General features: G+C 41.8%; 1 protein-coding gene and 1 long non-coding RNA gene across 4 annotated transcripts in view; both read left to right on the top strand.

Annotated features, from left to right (window-relative positions):
* The first annotated feature begins 1283 nt into the window (after positions 1-1283).
* The window catches only part of kazna (kazrin, periplakin interacting protein a), a 121510-nt gene continuing 103713 nt past the window's right edge, over positions 1284-19080 (top strand). Inside the window, exon 1 of one of the 3 annotated variants that reach the window (XM_062563982.1) lies at positions 1284-1771. In XM_062563982.1, the coding sequence (XP_062419966.1) occupies positions 1696-1771 (76 nt within the window). In that variant the 5' untranslated portion in view covers positions 1284-1695. The remainder of the gene's footprint in view (positions 1772-19080) is intronic. The other 2 variants (XM_062563985.1, XM_062563988.1) reach the window with 2 other exon arrangements.
* LOC134131402 (uncharacterized) lies at positions 7621-11990 on the top strand. Its single transcript, XR_009956678.1, has 4 exons — positions 7621-7980; positions 8775-8878; positions 9318-9410; positions 9685-11990. It is a non-coding gene; the product is annotated as an uncharacterized LOC134131402 (long non-coding RNA).

The raw sequence follows: 19080 nt of genomic DNA, 5'->3' as shown, positions 1-19080 counted from the left end.
AGTTTGCATGAGCAGTGCGTGAGAGGAGGACAGAGACTTGTCAGGATCACAATGTTCCAGGGGAAGACGGATCAAAGAGCTGAGTCACACTGTCTCTGGCGTCACTCCTTCAGCCTGACAGCGATTCTCACTGTGTCTGTGTTTAATGAACTCTTTTCTGAATATTAAACTTCTTCTTGCATGTTTCTTTGTGCAGTCCCAACATTTTCAGCTAGATCGCACCCTTAAAATTCAAATATTTAAGCATACATCGCCTTGCAGAACCCCTTCATACAGCAGCCGCCGATAACTTACATAAGACCGAGTTCAGAGTGTCTCGGGCATCACAAAGGTTTCCAACCACTGCAAGCAGCCCTGTCGAGAGGTAATAATGCTAACAGGATACTGGAGGAAAAGCCTTTTTGTACAAGTCTCCTTTTCCTCCTCTGCATGCTGTTTAGCAGCGGAACAGACATGCTAATGAGGGCATTAATAAAGGATGTGGATCCATATTTAATGATCCACTGGCCCCTTTAGTTCGGAGCTGATGTTCTCGTCTGTTTTGGAGTTTTCTCTTCCAAATGTTTTGCTTTGAGCGGGACTCGATATACTTCATTTATTTTTGCCCGCACAAGCAAAGTGCCGCATTAGAGCTGCATACACCTGACTGTCACTGAGAGATAGCGAGACGCAGGATGCTCCTCGGTCTATATCTGGAAAATAATACCTGATGTCAAGAAGTAAGGAGGGCAGAAATAACTCAAACTTTATTATCCTGAAGGAACAGTCATAAAATGCACACTGTAGATCACAGAGAAGAGGAGAAAAAGTAAGGGTGGAGGAGTGCACCCACTCACAACCCAGGGACCGGGATCAGACCTGCTTTTGGCTTTTAGTTACACAGCTGGAGGCAAGCCGAGCAACAAAGATAATTGTGGCAGTTCATTTTTTTGAGTTTGTGTTTGGCTTTTGTGTTTGGAGAGGTTGCGAGGGCCGTTTCACCTCTCTGTGACACCTCCCGTCGAACGAGGACGCCTGCCAGGTTGATCTAACAGCCATCTAGAAACTTCCCAAATTGGTTGTGCGGCCAGGTCAGATGTCGCCGTGCTTATCTGACTGTGCATCTTGTCACCTTCCCAATGCATATGCCTGTGGACTCACGATAGAGAAGTCAGGTTGGAGTCAAACGAGGGGAGACAAAGGAGAGAGAGAGAGAGAGAGAGAGAGAGATGAGAAAAACCACAAGCAGCAGCAGCAGCTGCAGTGTACAGTTCAAATGTGCTTCACACACACTTACACACACACTCGTCTCTATTCACACTTTCGACAGGGGAGAGAGTCCCTATGCAGCAGGCATCGCCTTCTCATCGCTCTCTCTCCTTCTCCCTTCCTCCCTCCCTCCCTCCCTGCCTCCCTCTCTCTCTTTCTCTCTCAATGAGACAGACCACTGATGATCAGGCTGAGCGCAGCAACCCACCACAGATCTCCCATCAGCTCAGGAGCAAACAGCGAACTCTGACGGCATCAGAGGCAACCACACGCAGGACTGATCTGCAGTCAGCGGAGAAGCAGCAGGGAGGAAAAGGCGTAGGAGATCGGGCGTGAGGTGGCTTCAAGAGGCAAATTAGCTGCTGAGAGGCTGAGCCACAGTGCAAACACACACTCTCTCTCTCTCTTTCTAAAGGCGGAGGACCTCTTCTCTCCCGGAGATCAGCCATGGAGGAGATGCTCACCTGCAGCCGCAGCCCTTTCTCCCAGGTGTTCGGGCGTCAGGGTCAGCTCATGCAAGCCAGTGAGTGTTGACAGCTAAAGTCAAAGTTGCTTCTACCTTGATTGCATGTTGCATACATTATAAGTGAAGCTTGTGTACTTTTTTGTTTGGTTATAAATACAGATTGTTTCCAAGTAGACAGTTGTAATAGTGAGACAGTCATTTAAATGCAGCAAAATTAGTCATTTTGCTGGTTTCTGGGTTTCACCAAAAACATTAAAAAGAAAAAAAAGGTTATTGTTGTCTCAATAGTTTTAACCATGCTAACCATTTTTCTTAATACATTGCACCTAATTTGAAAAATTTATTACTTCATGCAGCGTGGCTTTCTAAAGTGTCCAAATAGTCCATTGAAATCAATGAGAAAATGTGTCTAAACCTTTGTTGAGGATGTATGAGGAAAAATGACATAATGCATTGTGATGCTTTCATCATAATTGAATCATTTCTAAGGTAATCAAGTTAGACACAGCGATGTGTTAATGATGCCAGACTTTGATGCTGCTCTCATGCACGAGAGAGATGTGAGAATGTGTACTCTCAGTGCTCGTGGGTTTGCAGGAGCAGACCTTCCGTTGCATGTGTTTGGATCCGCTCCTTTGATCTCTGTCCATTACCCAAAATGCCACAGGTTTAAAAAGAAGAACGAACGTTTAGTCAAAGGAAAACATTTGGCTTATTTTATTCACAAATTCCCACTGATGCTTCCACATTGAATGGCGCACCAACACAACAAATGCTATATAGCTATGAACCGCTATGTAGATTTAACCTCTTCAGAATTAGCAATGACATAGTCATTTTGCTTTCATATTTAATGTTCAATATTCAATGTGATGGGTGCCAGACACCTAAAGCTATCAAACGCTGTCTAATCTGTGTCAGTGTGAACTGTATGCTTAGGCTTTGAGGGGCTGCCGCTTATTTTCTCTTCAGGATCAAACCCAGACAGCATGACCCAATCTGACCCAAAGTGTCACTTCGACCTGATGAGGAGCGTAGGGTCTTAGGGGATTGCATGTACATGCTTGTGCTGTATCTGCTGCCATGTTCATCCACTGCGGTACAAAAATAACTTTGTATTTCTTCAACTCAAATGCCACACAAGGAGGACCTCGAGCTTATTCTTTCGCAACGAGTCGAGCCGTACCTTGCGGGATTGAAGTTCTTGTTTATCTGTAGTTAAAGGCTTTGCTTTTCAGCTGCCGTTTTGCAAAAGTGAAGCAATGGCCTTCCTCGGCTTTGGAAAAGTTCTATCAAGGACATACTGCAGAAAACATTTTTGAATGGCTTCTTTCATAGAAGTGTTTCTCTGTGTGCTGGGTTTTGGAGTCTTTAGTTGTAATTCAAATTACACTGACACTGAATATTCAGTTGTTCAATTCGCCAAGGGGGATCCTTCTCTTCCTTCCATTCAAACTTTAAAAGACGACTTGAAGTCAAGCTGAGGCGCTCACTTGCAGAGACTCTCCTCCGATGCCCGCAGATCACTTGCAGCATATAGGTGGGAGTGCTGTGCGAACTCAAACCTCAATGTCGCTCTTTGGTTGGGAAAGTGACACTGATCGTTGCATGCGTTGTGCTGAGCTACAGTCACTCTCGCGCTCCCCAAGTTATCTATGCTCTTTGAAGCTTGTGCTGCACGTCTGTGATTTCAGATGTGCAAGCGAGGGAAGGGAAGGGGGAAATGGAAGGAGAGAAGAGGGATGGGGCAAGAAAGTGAGCAAGCTGCAAAATGTGTGAATAAGAGATGGGTGTTTTTTTCCTTCTATTTTTAGCAACAACCTTACACTGTTACATAGCTGCTGGAAGGCTAATCCACAGTAGTGCATGCTCGCAATATCTGAACAGTAATTATATGGGGATTTTTTTGTTATCTTTGGCTGTCACCCACCATTGGATCAGAAGTCCCTCAGCTATATGCGAAAGCCTTGCGGAGTTGTAGAGAAAAAGCCCATTACATGAGTGTCGCTCCTGCCCAAAGACTTGAATATTAACAACCTTGTGGTGGTTCCCTGGTAGAATAACACTTGACAGATTATTTTCTTTGCCCACTCCCAGGTGCATAATCCTGCAACATTTCTCCTACTCCCCCACCAGAGGTTTGATTGGTTCTGTATTCAGTGTTGTGATGTGTGTCATTAATCCCTCAGTAGCCAATGTTCCAGTTTGTTGGAGGAGCGGGACAACTGGGTTATTTAAAATAGTTGGTGTTCTTGAAAAGTTCCTCTTTATAATTTCTCAAGGTTAGTCCATTTCGGGTCGATTCCTGAATTGAAACTGGAATTATAAAAGCTCATTATTGAATAGCACAAACTGATTGGAGACATGTAACCCCTCTCAATCTTAGAATAAATCTGCAAGTAAAATGATTACTGGCTACAATTATGTAGAATATAATTGCTCACCTTTGTGACAATAACATTGCCTCCTATAGTTTTCCTCTACAATGTGACAACTCAGGTCAGCAGAGCATCCAACAAATGTGTGAGACAAAACATCAGACTGCCCTGAAGCTACGGTGAATAGAATGTCGCTGATAGAGGTGGAGGTTTACTTGTTGTTGGTTGAGAGTATCTATTTTCAGTTTAGCAGTCAAAATATATTACTTTTTTACCATTACTTTACCTTGAAAATCCCCTTAATACGCCAATAAACCTTTGGTAAATCCCTGCTCAGGAGAGGTGAACGTGATTTGAAGTTTTAATATGTGACCACTGCAGGTGTGGAGCATATTTGGGTCTTCTTTGAAGTGATTAATTCCTCCCCTGCTTCCACTTGTGTTACGCTTCCATCACACTCATAGATTCCACACACCTTCTTACCCGGTGGGCTTTCCTGCAGTAAGAGATTAGTTGCACGCTCGTTGTGTTGTTAATCGGAGTCACGTTGCAAGAGGTTTGCCGTTACTGTAATGTGCACCAAGCAAGGTAACATATTTCTTTCTCACATTGTGATTTTGGGCCTTGTTTATTTTTTAACTTAATTGTTGAGGATTAATTAACATTCCATTTCTGTCCTGCAGCCTTGATAGAATTAGCAAGCTGAAATGTGGATTTGTGTGTCTTCTTTATGGAAGAAAAAAAGCCACCGGAGATACAATAGCACTTAATCAGATTTAAAATGATCTCACACGATCTCAGTAGGTGAGGAACATACACCTGAAAACAATACAGGCACTGACACAGACCATAATCATGACTCTTTGTTAATGTCAAAAACACACTATGCAGTACTTTTGGGAACACATTTCTCCATACTTTCAGTTTTTTTAATATGTTAAGGTAAAATGTGTTTTAAGTTCCACAGGCTTGTTGTCGGTGAAAGGGTTTTATTGAATTGTGCATATCACTGCACCTGTTATTGTCAAGTCAATCACAAATGAACGCAGTTCTTCAATTCTTCTGCACCAGTGGACTCATCCTTTCATCAGTTAGAAACCACGGTGTTGCCCTCTGTGAAGAATCACGTTAAAACCACATGTGAACTATTGAACTTGCTACTAGCGCTCAACCAGCCTATAAACATGGCAAATTGTTGTTTTTAATGACATGTCTGTAGATGATTCCTTGGCGGAAGCAAAACACTTTGGGTGACATTTTTCTGGGAAAAGCTTTAATGTCCTTCGAAGTCTATTATTCAAAACTCCTCAGAGAGGAAAAACTGTTTTCAAGGAAGTCATTAAAGTTCGAGCAGCAGACCATGCAGAGACACCTGGCACACAAAATTTACAATGCACAACCTTTTCATTGCTGTGCTTAGAATTGTACATCTCCAACTTCTATTAACCTTCAGATGAATGAGCACGCTGCCAGAACAGTCTGATTGAAAACAGACCGGGGGTCAGCGGGTGCTGTCTCTGCAGATAGTGGTCTTTTCCTCTACCCTCCACAGAACAGCCTCTTTAACGCAAACTGGGTGTTCTCCCTTTCCCACATGGGTGTCATTCTGAGAAAAGATAACAAATATTTAATATAATTGTCTTCTGCGGAGCATTCACAGGAGATATAGAACAAGAAAGCCGGCGGAGAAAAACACTTCAGCCCACCGATTGTATCTAAGGTGCAATAAAACCCACAAAAAGATAGCATGTTTGGTACTTGAGCCGTGTAAAACAGTAACACACCTCAAGGACATTACAGCAGACTGCAGACAGCAGACAGCAAAATGATACCAACTACTTCCATGTGTCCATGAATCTCTAACAGCATATAAAATGCAATTAAATTAAATTAACGCTGTTAAAAGATGTTTAAAATGTGCAAAAGGTTTAAACTACCTTATTAATTCTTATTGGAACTAATTTTTACCCAAAAAAGCTACAAAAACAGCAAACATTTTCCCTCATATCAGGAATATTATTTCTATAAAAAGTTTTTGCAAAAGCTTTAAAAGCTGAAAATATATTACCAGGTTCACAGTGATTTTGTTTTATTGATTTGTTTCATTTATATTTTGCGCTTCAGCTGCCACCACACGTGGCTGGTTATTCAAATAATCCCACATGGCAGTTTGATCAAACCAAAACTAGTGGTAAAGTCCCATTTAGTAACAGACCGAAGGAGCATGCAAAACAATATGCAACTCACGTCACAATAATAACACGGGAGGATGGTCTATCCAAATATCGTGCAGGGTGTTAACAGCGAGATAGCGAGCGATTGGTGCTGGCTACCCCCGCTAGCATTGTTAGCATGTGTGTCGCCTCCAGCTAACAGCAGGCAGCTAGCTAGAAGCTAACACAGGAGCCCGCCTTGTATGGAAGTACATCTGTGTCATCGGGGAATCATGATCATGGCATAAAGAGTTAAAGCCCCGTTATTATTGGACATGGCTACAATCCGAAGCCGAAGGTGTATTAGGTGCTCGCTCCTTTAGCTTGACGCACGCTCCTGATCTTGAATCTAGAATCGATTGCTCTTCCTTAGTATCTCACGGCTGAATTTTTTGGGCTGAATTTTGTAACCATGATTTTTTTCGCGGCTGAACATTTTAACAGTGATTTTTTTTAGGTTGAATTTTTTGCAGTATTTTAATGTTGAAAAACATTCAGATACATTATTTCAATGCATAAATATTCAGTGCTAGAAATTCAATCACCTTTTTATTTCAACCCCCGATGACACAGATTTACTTCCATAGCCTTGTCAATGACGTCAAGATGACTCTGACCACCATGGCGTTTAACAGCTTTATACAACGGATGAAAGCAACAAACACCGCTTTTTAAGGTAAGGACGCGCTAATATGTATTGTTTCCTTAACAGTGCGGCAGTTTGTGGTGAGAAATTATTAAAGTTGTGTTGCTCTAGCGTCGGCGAACTTAGTCCTTCAGTTCATGTAGATGTAGAACTTACGATATTGTCCAACTGTAATTGATTTATCGGTCACTAACAGTGAGTGTGTGTGTGGTGACTGATTCACTGATACGCAACAGCTGTGCAGCTGACGTCATTCCACTGATTAAATGCTCTATTGTTGCATGAAGGGGCTAACGAGGTATTCTCTACCTACACGTCCTGTGTTAATTTAATATTAATCTTAGATTTGTGCTGCTGGGGAGTATGACGTGCACTGTGTGTGAGGATTACTTTGAATTAGACTGATATCAAATACACACATATCTGTTACAGGGAACTAAGTGAAGATTATAGATTGAACTAGAAAATGCATTTCCTGCTGAAAATGCGTTGGAATGCATAAAGCTGAAATTCATTTCAGAAAGTTGCTTAAAGTAAAGCAATGAAAAAAGCTGAAATTAATTATAAACATTGCTGAAACAATAGACATTCGAAAAGTTGAAATGAATTTAAAAATAGTTGAAAATACAGAAATGAGAGAAAAAATACAGAAATAATAAAAGCTGAGAATTAAATGTATTTTTGTAGTAATGTAAGTATTAGTTATAGTTTTAATTGTGGTACTAGTGGTAGTAGCAGTAGAAGAGTATAGGCCAGAACTTGACTGTCCAACCTGCGGTCGGTACTGGCCTTCAGCGTTTCAATGTAGCCATTTAGTTCGCTCACTTGCCTTTTCAGGTTGTGCACTTCATTTGTGGCACTTGAAAGTTCGCTCGCTTGCTTTTTCCAGTAGTGCACTTCATTCATGGCACGAGAAAGTTCATTCCTCTCATTGTACCATTGAGGAGTAGTCCAAAGCAGTGCCGGCGTGTCTATGCTTTTTGCCGGAGCACCAGACCGTCTAGTTGCTGCTAAAACACGCCAGAGACGGTAAGTAACTTTGATTTAGCTAACGTTGCTGCTGTTTCCGTGTTTGTGTGTGAATTCAAGGGGATGTTGGTCGCTAACTTTAACTAGGTCGGCATCCATTTTCACCTGCTAGCTAACGTTACAGTTTGAACGTTTTTTTTTCTTCACTTGGTGCGCTGTTTGTGTCAAAGTTAAGTCCAAGTTAAGCATTTTGACGTTGATTGACATTAACATTGTCACCCGTTAAGGTACTTAGCTAGCCTAGTTAGTCACTTTTATCACTAGAGGGGCTTTTTGTGAGTAACTTTTTAATAACCTGTAACTTAGCCACCGGTTTGATGGCCGCCCGCTTTAAACTGCTTCTCTGCAGATTAAGAGTAGCAGCCGCGAACGAAAACCACGCAAATTCACGGGGGGGAGCGCAACGTTACTAACTTGTTTTCCTTAGTGGAGGGGCTTTTATGAGCAGTGTAAAACCGTTGTTTTTCGGGGACACGCACTCTGTGGGAAGAGGAATGTTGTTGTTTTTTCCTAGTATTAAATGTGAATGACTTTGACCATTCATTGTATTATTGTTTTATGCATGACATTGGCTCCGCTTTAGTGATTATTTTACCTTTAATCATTTAAGAGAAAGTGGATTGCAACCGGATTATGCAAACTGAGTATATTAGCAATAACGTCCCCATAATAATGACATTATGGCTTTAATGTTAGCTAATTTGAAAATACAGGTAAATTGTTGCAATAGACTATATCTTATATAATATATAAGTTCCATTGTCTCTTATTTTATTTGTTTTATTGTGTTGCAGGTCATGAAGAGATTATTTTGAACCCAATAGCCTGAAATTAGCAACAAACTGAATACCAACCTACTGAATGCCAACATCTGAAAAATATGATTTGGAAGTGTATTGTAAGTATTGCCCTCTTAACTGTGATAAGAGAGCACAGCTATTTAAACATTATAGGCTAAAACATGGAAGTTATGCAAGAACAGAGCCTTTTCCTTGTTTACATCAGGAATTTCCATGTACATTTAAATCACTCGATGCACTGAAAGTTCATTTATCTCGCCTTCACACCAAAACTCCTGATCAGCAGCAACCAGATGCACCAGTTACATTTTGCTGTCTGTCATGTGGGTTTGCAGAGTCTTGTTCTCAGACCGACTACTTTTGTTTGACTACATTAGTCTGCTTCCTCTTTCCTTTCTCTGTTCATCTTTTTCTTTCTTTTTCATTCTTACCATCTCATTTCCCTTCTTTTAATCGTCTCTTTTCTTCTGAATGTATGGGAAACCCTGATGTGAGTATTCTTAGCAAGATTTAACTCTAGTGTCCACTGTCTTGCAGACCACGGAGCCAACAGACATCAGGTGCCTATGTCTTCAGCGACTGCCTGTCATCTTAGCGGATGATTCTTCTACATTCTTCAAGACATGCTCTGTAAGTTAATTTGTTTTTGTAAATGTTTCAGGTACATGCTCTTTTTGTCTCATTTTTATCTCCATATTTTATGCAGTGTTGCAACCTGTACAGATCTGAATATGGCATTTGATAAATTAAAGACTGATATCGTCCTTTTAATATAAATTACTTTCAGTGTGGTTTATATTGTACACTGCTTTTCATTATGAACAGGTCACAGGTTATTTTTGGTGGACAAAACACCATTGTCTAACTGGCATGTTCATGTTCTCTCCTTTTCTTTCACTGTTAGGATGTAACTGACACGGACTCGTACAGTGGAACTCCAGTTGGAATTCTCTGCCTTGGTCAAGAAAATGCCCAGCTCAACCCATCCAGAGTCGGGATCATCTTGAAAGGGTCTGTGGTAATGGAGGACCTGGCCAACCTGCCTCAGGCCTTCTGTGTCCTTTTCGGACTCCACACAGAAAGGCCGCTGGGCAGAGTCGAACCCAGGACCTTCTTGCTGTGCCGCCCTAACAAATTTACAAATCTATGTTCCTCTAATTGCCCCCCCCCCCCCAAATGATGGTAAATGGACGGTTTGTCAGGAAATAGTGAATAGTTCTCCTCCTGAAGTGAGAATGATTTGGACTCTCTGGTGGTTTGACGTAGACCGTTCTGGTTGACGAGGGTTCAGCCTAAAGGCACAGAGTTCACTGTGGAGGGTTGCATCAGATGTTCCAACCCGGCAATAATAGAATTGTAGACTGAGGATTGTGGTACAAATAATTGCTCCTGCGGCTGATCGGCAAGGCAGCTGTAATCCTCACTAATCACTCCAAATTGATTGTGTTTGCAGTCGTGATTGTTTTGCAGTGGCTTCGTATTTTTGTGGTGTTTCAGAAGACACGAGTTTCCCCTCCCGTGTTCCGTTCTTTTCTTCCTGCTGGCTGCGTTTATCTGCGGCGGCATGCGGATGATGCGTCAGCAGCAGCATGTGATGTTTCTGCCAATCACGTCGGCCCGAGTCTCTAATCCTTCCCTTCCCTGCTTCTAAATCCTCACTTCAGGCATCCGCGCTCTCCCATCTAGACAATCCATCTCCGGCAAGCTTTCCTCTCTGAGACGAGAGATCATTGATGAGTGATAAAAGCTTAGACTTTAATCCCTAACACATACAGGATTATAGGACAAGTGTTGCTCGTTTGAAGCAGTAGCGCTCGATGTGACTTTGAGAAGACAAGGGCGAACTTTTTCAGTTCACTTGTAATAATTATGAAAGTAAATGTCCGACCACACTGAATACTATTATTATTATCTAAATGCAAACTGAAAATGCATTTAGATAATAACCACGGGGACACTCTTCATTTTCCTCTCTAGCTTTTATTGAATTTTCCTATTTATTCATTTTCATCAGACATACAGAGATAGATTTAGATGTTTTCTTTTACATTTCTTCATTATGCAAGACAAAGCCACATGTCATGGGGTAAACGTTCCTTTCTTATTGATTGATCCAGAGTACAAAGAGCAACCGTTCATTACTTATTGATTTGTTTTAGATTTGTGTGTTCTTTCCTGGATTCATAACTTTACCTCTCAGATGCCTTTGCTACTTCCTCCAGTAAATCAATGAATACTAAGACATCTCGAAGTTTCAATACATGAAAATTCAAATGCACGCTCAGAAAGCATGTGAAAATATTTTATTCCATAAAAGACGAAAATCTGGGGAGGAAAGGCACAAACGCTTCCACCTCCAACTGTGCTTTCAATAAGCATGTCATACAAAATGTTGGTAGGGCAGAAAGTTCCTTTTTTACATCCTCAATGTCAAACACAATCCACTTGAAATTCCCTATGCTTGATTAAAATGAGAAAGAAGCTAGAAGTCCGTTTTTATCAATCAAGGAGAACATTATTATGGAGGAAGAAACTACGGTCATCAAATGTTAAACAATTTATATTGTTTTTTTAAACTTATTTTTCTTTCTCCCTTGCTCGTTAAAGGTTTGTTATGCAGATAATAAATCCTATACTCTATCGTCTAGCCAAGGCTGCTTTTCGTTCTTTGGAGGTGTGAAGAGGCTTAAGATTTCACCTTGCACTGTAATTACGGGAGGCCCCGCTGCCTCAGGGAGTAATCTCACTCCAGCCGAGGTGTGAGGACGGCTCAGCGCAGCGGCCTCGGAAACCGCAGAGCTGTTAGAGCGAGCCGACCTCGACATCAGTCAGGCCACAGCCGCTCAGTGCCATCGACCCCACCGCAAAGGAGCCAACATAACGCTTATTCCTCTCATAGAAATGTGCAGCGTTAATTATTGTGGAAACAAGTGAAACATCCAGCCCAAAAAGGCCCTTTGGCTCCCAAAATGTCAAACATTTCCTTTTTAAATTGTAATTTTACCCAACTAATAAAACAATTATCATCCTCCTGCAGCAATATAATTAATGGAATTAATTTTCTTTTACTCACGCCACTTATGAATTAAATGGAAAGAAATTACCAGAAAGTATCTTGCCCCAAAACACTGTCTCCGATATATTGGTGTCTGTTTGTCAGCCGCAAGGCTACATCTCCCAAGTATTTCTATATATAATGAATCCTATGATCCGTAGAAAAGATACAACAGTAAAAATGTCCCATCCAACCTGAAAACACGATATACTACTGAAGAAGTTTAACCTTTTATGGCCTTTTTAATCGTGGAAAAAAATACTTATGAGCTGATGGACTAATTGGTGCAACTCTAAAGTAACGGGTTGGTTTCAGGTAATTCTTCTTTGCAAAATGTGTCCACTGTAGAGGAGCAAATTGACTGGTTTTACTTTACCATCCACATGTCATCACTCAACATAGAAAATGACAAGAGTGGCTGATCTCACCCCAAACTTCTCCTGCTGTCAGCTATTGACAAAGATTTAAAGGGCGTCTTCGTTGTACTTGGTGGATTTCTATAATTCTGTGGCGACATCGGCATTATGCCCACGTGGTCGCGCTGTTTTCTAATCACTATATTTAACTGGGAAAGGCCCCGCCAAGACCAAATAGTCTGGGATGCCACCAGATGTTTTTAGACTTATGATTCATTTTAATCAAATAATAAGAGGGAAGATATCTGCTTGTGTTTTGTTGATTTGGCGAAAGGTCGCTATGGTAACTAGGCAGAGTTAGAAATGCACTGGAATAGTGTTAGGTGCCCAATTGGCTAGATTATTAATACCTGTTAGATGTTTGCTAAACGTTGAATGGCTTATTTAGAACCCGCAACTCTCATCGTCTCTTTTAAAAATGCAAATACGTCACTGACTCCCACTGACTGTTAAACAGGCAGAAAGACTTTCATTGTTAGTTTAAATACAAGCAATTTAAATGTGCATGTTGTTAATCATATTTATCTCCTGTTGCAGCCTCAGAGCCCTGTGTGCTGAGCATGCCATCGTAGCTAACTGGCTTTTATGCACCCATAACACGGATGGAGGGATAATCTCCACAAGTATTGCATAATTATGTGTTGGGGCCATCAGTGCGATAACTAAGACATTTATTAGGTCATATCAGAGCTCTGATCAGTCCCATTTCTAAAAAAAAAGCTGAATATCTGAATTTTGAAAATATGTAGCATATAAGTGTTTCTCTGAGCCATGTTGAAAGCATGATACAAATGTATATGATTTATTTTGTTCTGGGACAGTAATCTGAAAACTATGGATGCAATGTATAGCCAATAGCCACGTGTTATGGGTACACATTTATTACTTATCATTTGTTTGTCTACTTTCTTTGTTCAGTCTCATTGGCTATTTTACACTCAGTCAGCAGAATGACCATCGCAGAGCATGTGGAGACAGACTATCTCCATGCTTGCATTATTTTGAAGGGGAAAGTGGTTTTAAATTGTAGACTTAAATCAATTCATGATTAATGAAGTTGCTGGCTGGACTCAAATGAGTAGTAGTAGTAGGGAAAGCTCAGTATGGTGTTTCATGCTGTCACAAACGTTCCATTCTTTCCATTTTATGTTAGGGACAGAAAGCCACGTGTTTCCGCTAACATAAGAGGGGGTCGCCATCCCCCGTGAAATTACCCCCCCTATACACACTGACATTTATACGGTTCATTTGAACCATTTGCCAGACTACTACCCCCCTCCCCCCCTCCTTAAGTTGTAAACCTAGGGAAAACACCGTAGCCTGGTGTGTCCCCAAGTGTAAGTAAGAAAACAGTCCTCTTGTCATATAGCTAGATCCACCCTTTAATATTGAAAATGTTCCCTTTGTCATCGTCTATGCCATTGTTTGTCGTGCTATGTCATAATTGGCCTGTAGGGAACTCTGCATTTCCTTGACTTGTGGAAATGCAGAGTTCTCTAATTTAATGAGACACCGGTGCCCTGAGGCCATTTCATTAAATGAAGAAGTGCAACGTTCAGTGTGAACTTATACACTAGACCCAGACAAGACTGTCATTATGCATTTTATCCCCGTTAGGGCCGCAGCTTCCGGCCCCCAAAGCCAAATCAGCAGGGATGACAATAAAAGAAAATGGTCTTGTCAGGTGTGATTCATGACCCCTGCTCTCTCTCCTGCTGCGACTACGCACACTTCTCAAGTGTGGTTTTTCGAAGCTGTTACGATTGTACCGATACAGGATTGGGTTTGCCGATATTAAGGCACTTTATTACTGCTATCGGTACTAAAATGTTGTAGACAAGATAATCTGTTGGATCTGCGCCGGCTCTGCATTTCGAGGTGTTTCTGGTGGAGCAGCATGTCCGCTGGCCGAGCCCCGATAATCAGCACGAGGGACGAGTGAATCGTAGATCTTTGATCACAAACCAGTTTGCCGTCTGTTTCCCTTGGAAATAATAACCTTCCTTCCACCGACTCGCTCACCCACAATCTACAGATGTATGGAGATTTTGATTAAGCTTTTTGAACTAAGCTCTGAATGTCGGTCGTCCTATGACATCATCAACCCTGAAACATGAGGCATATGACTTTGTGTCATTTGGGCTTTTGGTATGTAGTATATAGGGCTGCTTGAGCGCTCCTCAATAGCCTAGAGCTGTAGGTGGGACACAGTAGATCTAAGAATTGTTTATTGAAGCAGAACATTTATTGAGAACTTGGGAAATCATCAACTTTCTTCAACAAATGTCGGACTAAGGACAGACCGAGTCAAGGATGAGAAGAGTGGCTGGACTAATGCGTGCTGTATATTTTAAAATATTGAAAATAATAATTTGAACATCAAAGATTCAATATCAATTTAAATGCTCCTTATGAAAAGGCTTTGCATTGTGTGATATTAAAAATAGGGCTTAACAGCTTAATGATGAGCAAAATCCAGTGCAGAGTTGTTTGAATACAGGAGATGGGGCTTCCACTCCCTGATGATCAGGTGACCTATCGGCAATCTCATGTGACCATGGTTGGACCACATGAAAATAGAAACGCTGGCCCGTCCCTAGAAGCTGTGGTACGGCAAGCATGTGGGCTCGCATTACAAACTGCTATAACTCCTGACCATCAACGGGACCAAACACGCTGCCATGAATACCAAGTAGTCCAGAACAGAGGTGGATTTTCAGTTTTGTGTAAAAACAAGAATATCCAGGCCCTATTTTCTTTAGTAATGCACTCCGCATGAGTCCCGTTATCGGCTCATCAGGATCCTTAGAGAAGAAGCATAATCCTTTTAAAAAAAACCTTTCAAATCGTTTGACAATGAGAGCATTTTTGTCTTCAAAATTCCCACAGCGCAGCAGAAATAAAAGGAATCCTTTCTCGTGAATCCGAGATGTTCGCTTTGTACTCAGAAGTCCAACATTGAGCTGCGGTTGGATGTAAATATCCTGGCATCCGCATTTGAATCATCCTAGTCGGGGATACACAATAAACCAACGCGGGCAAATATTGCTCATCCTCTTGATACTTGGCCCAGATCCAATCTGTGACAGCATCTACAAAGACAGCTCTTATGGTTCAGAGAAGCGCTGCGAACAGCAAACTGTCGGACCACCCGCCGTCTGCGGAAAGACTCCACAAAATGTTCTCAACGCACAAAAGCCTGTCAGACAGCTTTTGGTCCGCGACACAATCTAATCTCGTCCAGACGTTGGTGCTGGGCCGTATTGAATCCTTCCTGTTTGTGCAGAGCTCTGCTTGGGCTTCATTAGACACGAGGCTTTTCCTTTTAACTCAATAGCCTCGAGTCTGTTCACGAGCCGACGGCGTCTGCGGCGCTACTTTATTAGAAGACGAGGTTGACGTACAAACGGCATTAGTCCCGTTATGTTCCAGCAGCTGTCCCTTTGTGTCCAGACATCATTTTTTATTCTGACAATTGAGAACAAGCTGCTGTGTGATCTATTAAAACATGTTGGATGTTGTTACAACCGCAGCAGAAAACCCCCAAGAATGAGGGCAGAGAGATGCACTTCAGTCACGTAAAGCTCAGCAGAAACAGAAAGGGGGGGGGGAAATCAAGGAAGGCTGCATTCTATGCTGCAGGGAGAAATAGACAGAGATGTGGAGCCAGCGCTGTATTTTTCTTTCATGGGTACATACACACAAGCACGCACACACACACACACACACACACGCATAAATACATCCACCTCCAGAAGCCACATCTCATCTCTGCTCCTCTCGCTTTCTTTTGCCCATTACGAGGGCAACAGATCCGATTTAGTGGAGTTTAATGAGCTGTGCGCAGTTGAGAGTTCTGCTCCACAGCTCCAGAACCTGCGGGGTTCAGCCGCACCGAGCCCCCCGATGTGTGTTCCTCCCTGTGCACCATCTCTGGCGTCTTTATCGGCAGCCTGTGCATCCTGCACAGGGAGCGTGGGTGGGGATTTGTGGTGGCGTTATGGGCCTTTGTGCACCCAGGGGCGACCTGTTTGTGGCGTTCTCATGTGTTGACCAGCATGGAGTTATGCCGGGGTGTGTTTTAGTGTACGCATGGGGTATGGCATGCAGCGTTGGTCTTTAAATTATTGTTTTCATTAAAATCTGAACTTAAAAAACGTCAGAATGTTGTGACAGTAGATTCAAAAGATCTAAAGATATTTTTCAGACTTGAATGTGACATTCATCAGTGGGTGGCATGTTCTTTTTTTTCTTTTTCTCTTCAATACTGTACGGTCTGTGAATATTTATTCCTTTAGTGGTTTGACAGTTTGCCTTTATATCTGTGCTGTAAAACAAACGTCACAACGTCGGCCTACCTCAGTTTGAACCCACTGAGCTTTGCATGAGGCCAATGCTGCGCTTTAGTATTTGCATCATTAGGGGGCAGTGTTGTATCACACGAGTCCCGAGGAAGTTCATTCTCTCTTCAAAAATGTTTTTGGATGCAGCATCCCTTTGACTAAAAATGAGGGCGTGAGAGTTTCTGGTTATTACAAACCAGTCCACCTGGATCCCTCCGTCCTCCATCTGACGTCTTGCATGCTGTTTTGTTTCCTGCACTATTTGGGCCGGTCACTCGTCAGCAGCAGCGGCTTCGGAGTCGTGGTCCTGGTTTTTGTTCAGTACTGTCCAAAAGCAGTGTCAGAGTAACATTTAAAATGTTTAAATCAATATGAACCCCACCAGCATATATTATACTGTGTTTGCTTAATAGCCCATAAGATTTGATCATTGCCTAAATAGCTTTCATCATGTTATGCTTTCATGTCAATGATGCCATTTATGCTCTTGCACGTACTTGAATATCTCATTTTATTAGTTTTAACTAATAGCCCTTATAGCCCATTTATTCTATTTGCCAGATGTTTAAGAGGCAAACTGCTTAATTATGCACACACTAAACCAAATGCCAGGCTTCCAGTCAAGCACCAGAGGGATTAGTTTCACCAGTATGGACACAAATGGCTCCCCCCCCCCCCCCCCCCGCAAACCTTTCTGGGAAGTACTTGATTTAAGAAAAGCAGCAAAATGAAACTCGTCTGCAACTCCTTAGATTTCACTTAGATTCATTTTCTGTTTTGTTGAAATCTATTGACCTGATGGATTAAAGTCATAATTTCCATTCTCACGCTGGTTGTCAGTGTGTGAAAGTGTGGCTCACGCTCATTAAAGGAAAATGTCTGTGAATTAAACATTTTTGATACAGGCTTTTTGAGAGCAAAGAATGTAACGCTCACTTACAGCTAACTAATACATCGATACATCATCATACACACGGGCAACTTGAAGGGATGTAAAATGTGTTTTGTTTCAGTACTGGTATCGTTAGAATGCTGGAATGAAAATAGTATTTCCTGCAAAAAATACATTAAAATGAAATGAATTTGAACTGAAACATGCGCACACATTGTAGCACGGAGAGGGCTGAGTCTATTGTGTTGTTCTTACTGCTGAATAAGCATTTTTCGAAAATGAACACAATTAACTATTAATGTTTAGTATTACAAGCATACACTCTATCACATAGAGGGTGAAAACCCAGTGCAGCAAGTTTTCAGAAACTTCACAGCCGAATGAAGAACTTTGATGTGTTCGACCTTGCACAGCCTGCTGCACAGCAGCAAATGTAAAATGGAAGTCTGACTTCAGAGACCCCAGAAATGGATTTTGGCTCCTCACTCTCCATATTTCTCTGCATTTCTCCAAGATGTCATGTGTGGTGTGAACAATTCCCGTGAAATAAGCCCCCTTTATCTCAACTTTAACCCGAGTGCTGCACCTTATCCTATTACGTTTGCTGCATAGCCTCTTTCAAACATTTTTCATCACTCGTGATCTTATTTCCCCTGGCGCCCGAAGTTCTCCCTTCTGAGCAGATAAAGGCCCGACAGGGTGCCATCCCTCCTTCTCACTCACCTCTATAGGAGGGCATGTTAGGCACTTCAAGATTTGAGTGCGCCGGCTAGACACTGAGAGAAGAAAAGAGACTGGAAAACTGCGAGGTCTGAGCTAGAATGACAATTTTCCATTCGTTGCATCCATTTTGAGGTAACTACTGCAATTTTAGCTCCCTTTATTCCCCCCAACCTCTTCGCTCTCGTCAGCTTTCAGTTGTGCTGGAAGCAGACTGTACATATATGATGTCAGTTTTCAAAGAAAAGCATTGACTATCTAACGGCTTTAGTTTATCTGTGAAATGATGTGTGATGCTTCCAAACCTTGCTTTTAAATGCCTAATGATCGCAGCATTGGCAAGTGGAAAATCAATATTTAATGTTGTAAACAGGGTGAAGGTTGCCGTTAAAAGGCTGTATTGATTTCTGTGAGTAATGCAGCTTTTGAGATCAATGGCTATGAATTTTAACTTAGCCAACAATGGACATTTGTCAAGTGTGTTGTTAGTTTTAACAGGTTTTCATCCATTGGAATTCCATTAAACATGTTTTTTCTTTTACAAGTCTGACATGCTGTCTCCCTGAATTCCATTCTAAAAACCAAATTCAGCCCCCTCATTCCCACAAACAGTATTGAAAGTTTTTGTTTTGAAAACTACACTCTACACTCTTACATTTAATAGCCAAAAGTTCTGCAAAAATAATCTCTAACAAATATTTATGTTGATACTTTCCTGACAGCATCGTGAAAACTGAAGATTATTCCTATTGGTAGAATTGATGTCTGTGCTGTTGGTTTGCATTAGATTTTGCATGTGTACCCAAGGACACGTCTTCCTATCAGACAGCTGGCTGCATGTTCAGTGTGCGGCCACTAGAGGGCGCAAGAGTAA

This window comes from Pungitius pungitius, chromosome 1, assembly GCF_949316345.1.
Source record: "Pungitius pungitius chromosome 1, fPunPun2.1, whole genome shotgun sequence".
NCBI classification, from domain to species: Eukaryota; Metazoa; Chordata; class Actinopteri; order Perciformes; family Gasterosteidae; genus Pungitius; species Pungitius pungitius.
The sequence above is the reverse complement of the archived record's forward strand: the minus strand, read 5'-3'. Positions and strand labels throughout refer to the sequence as shown.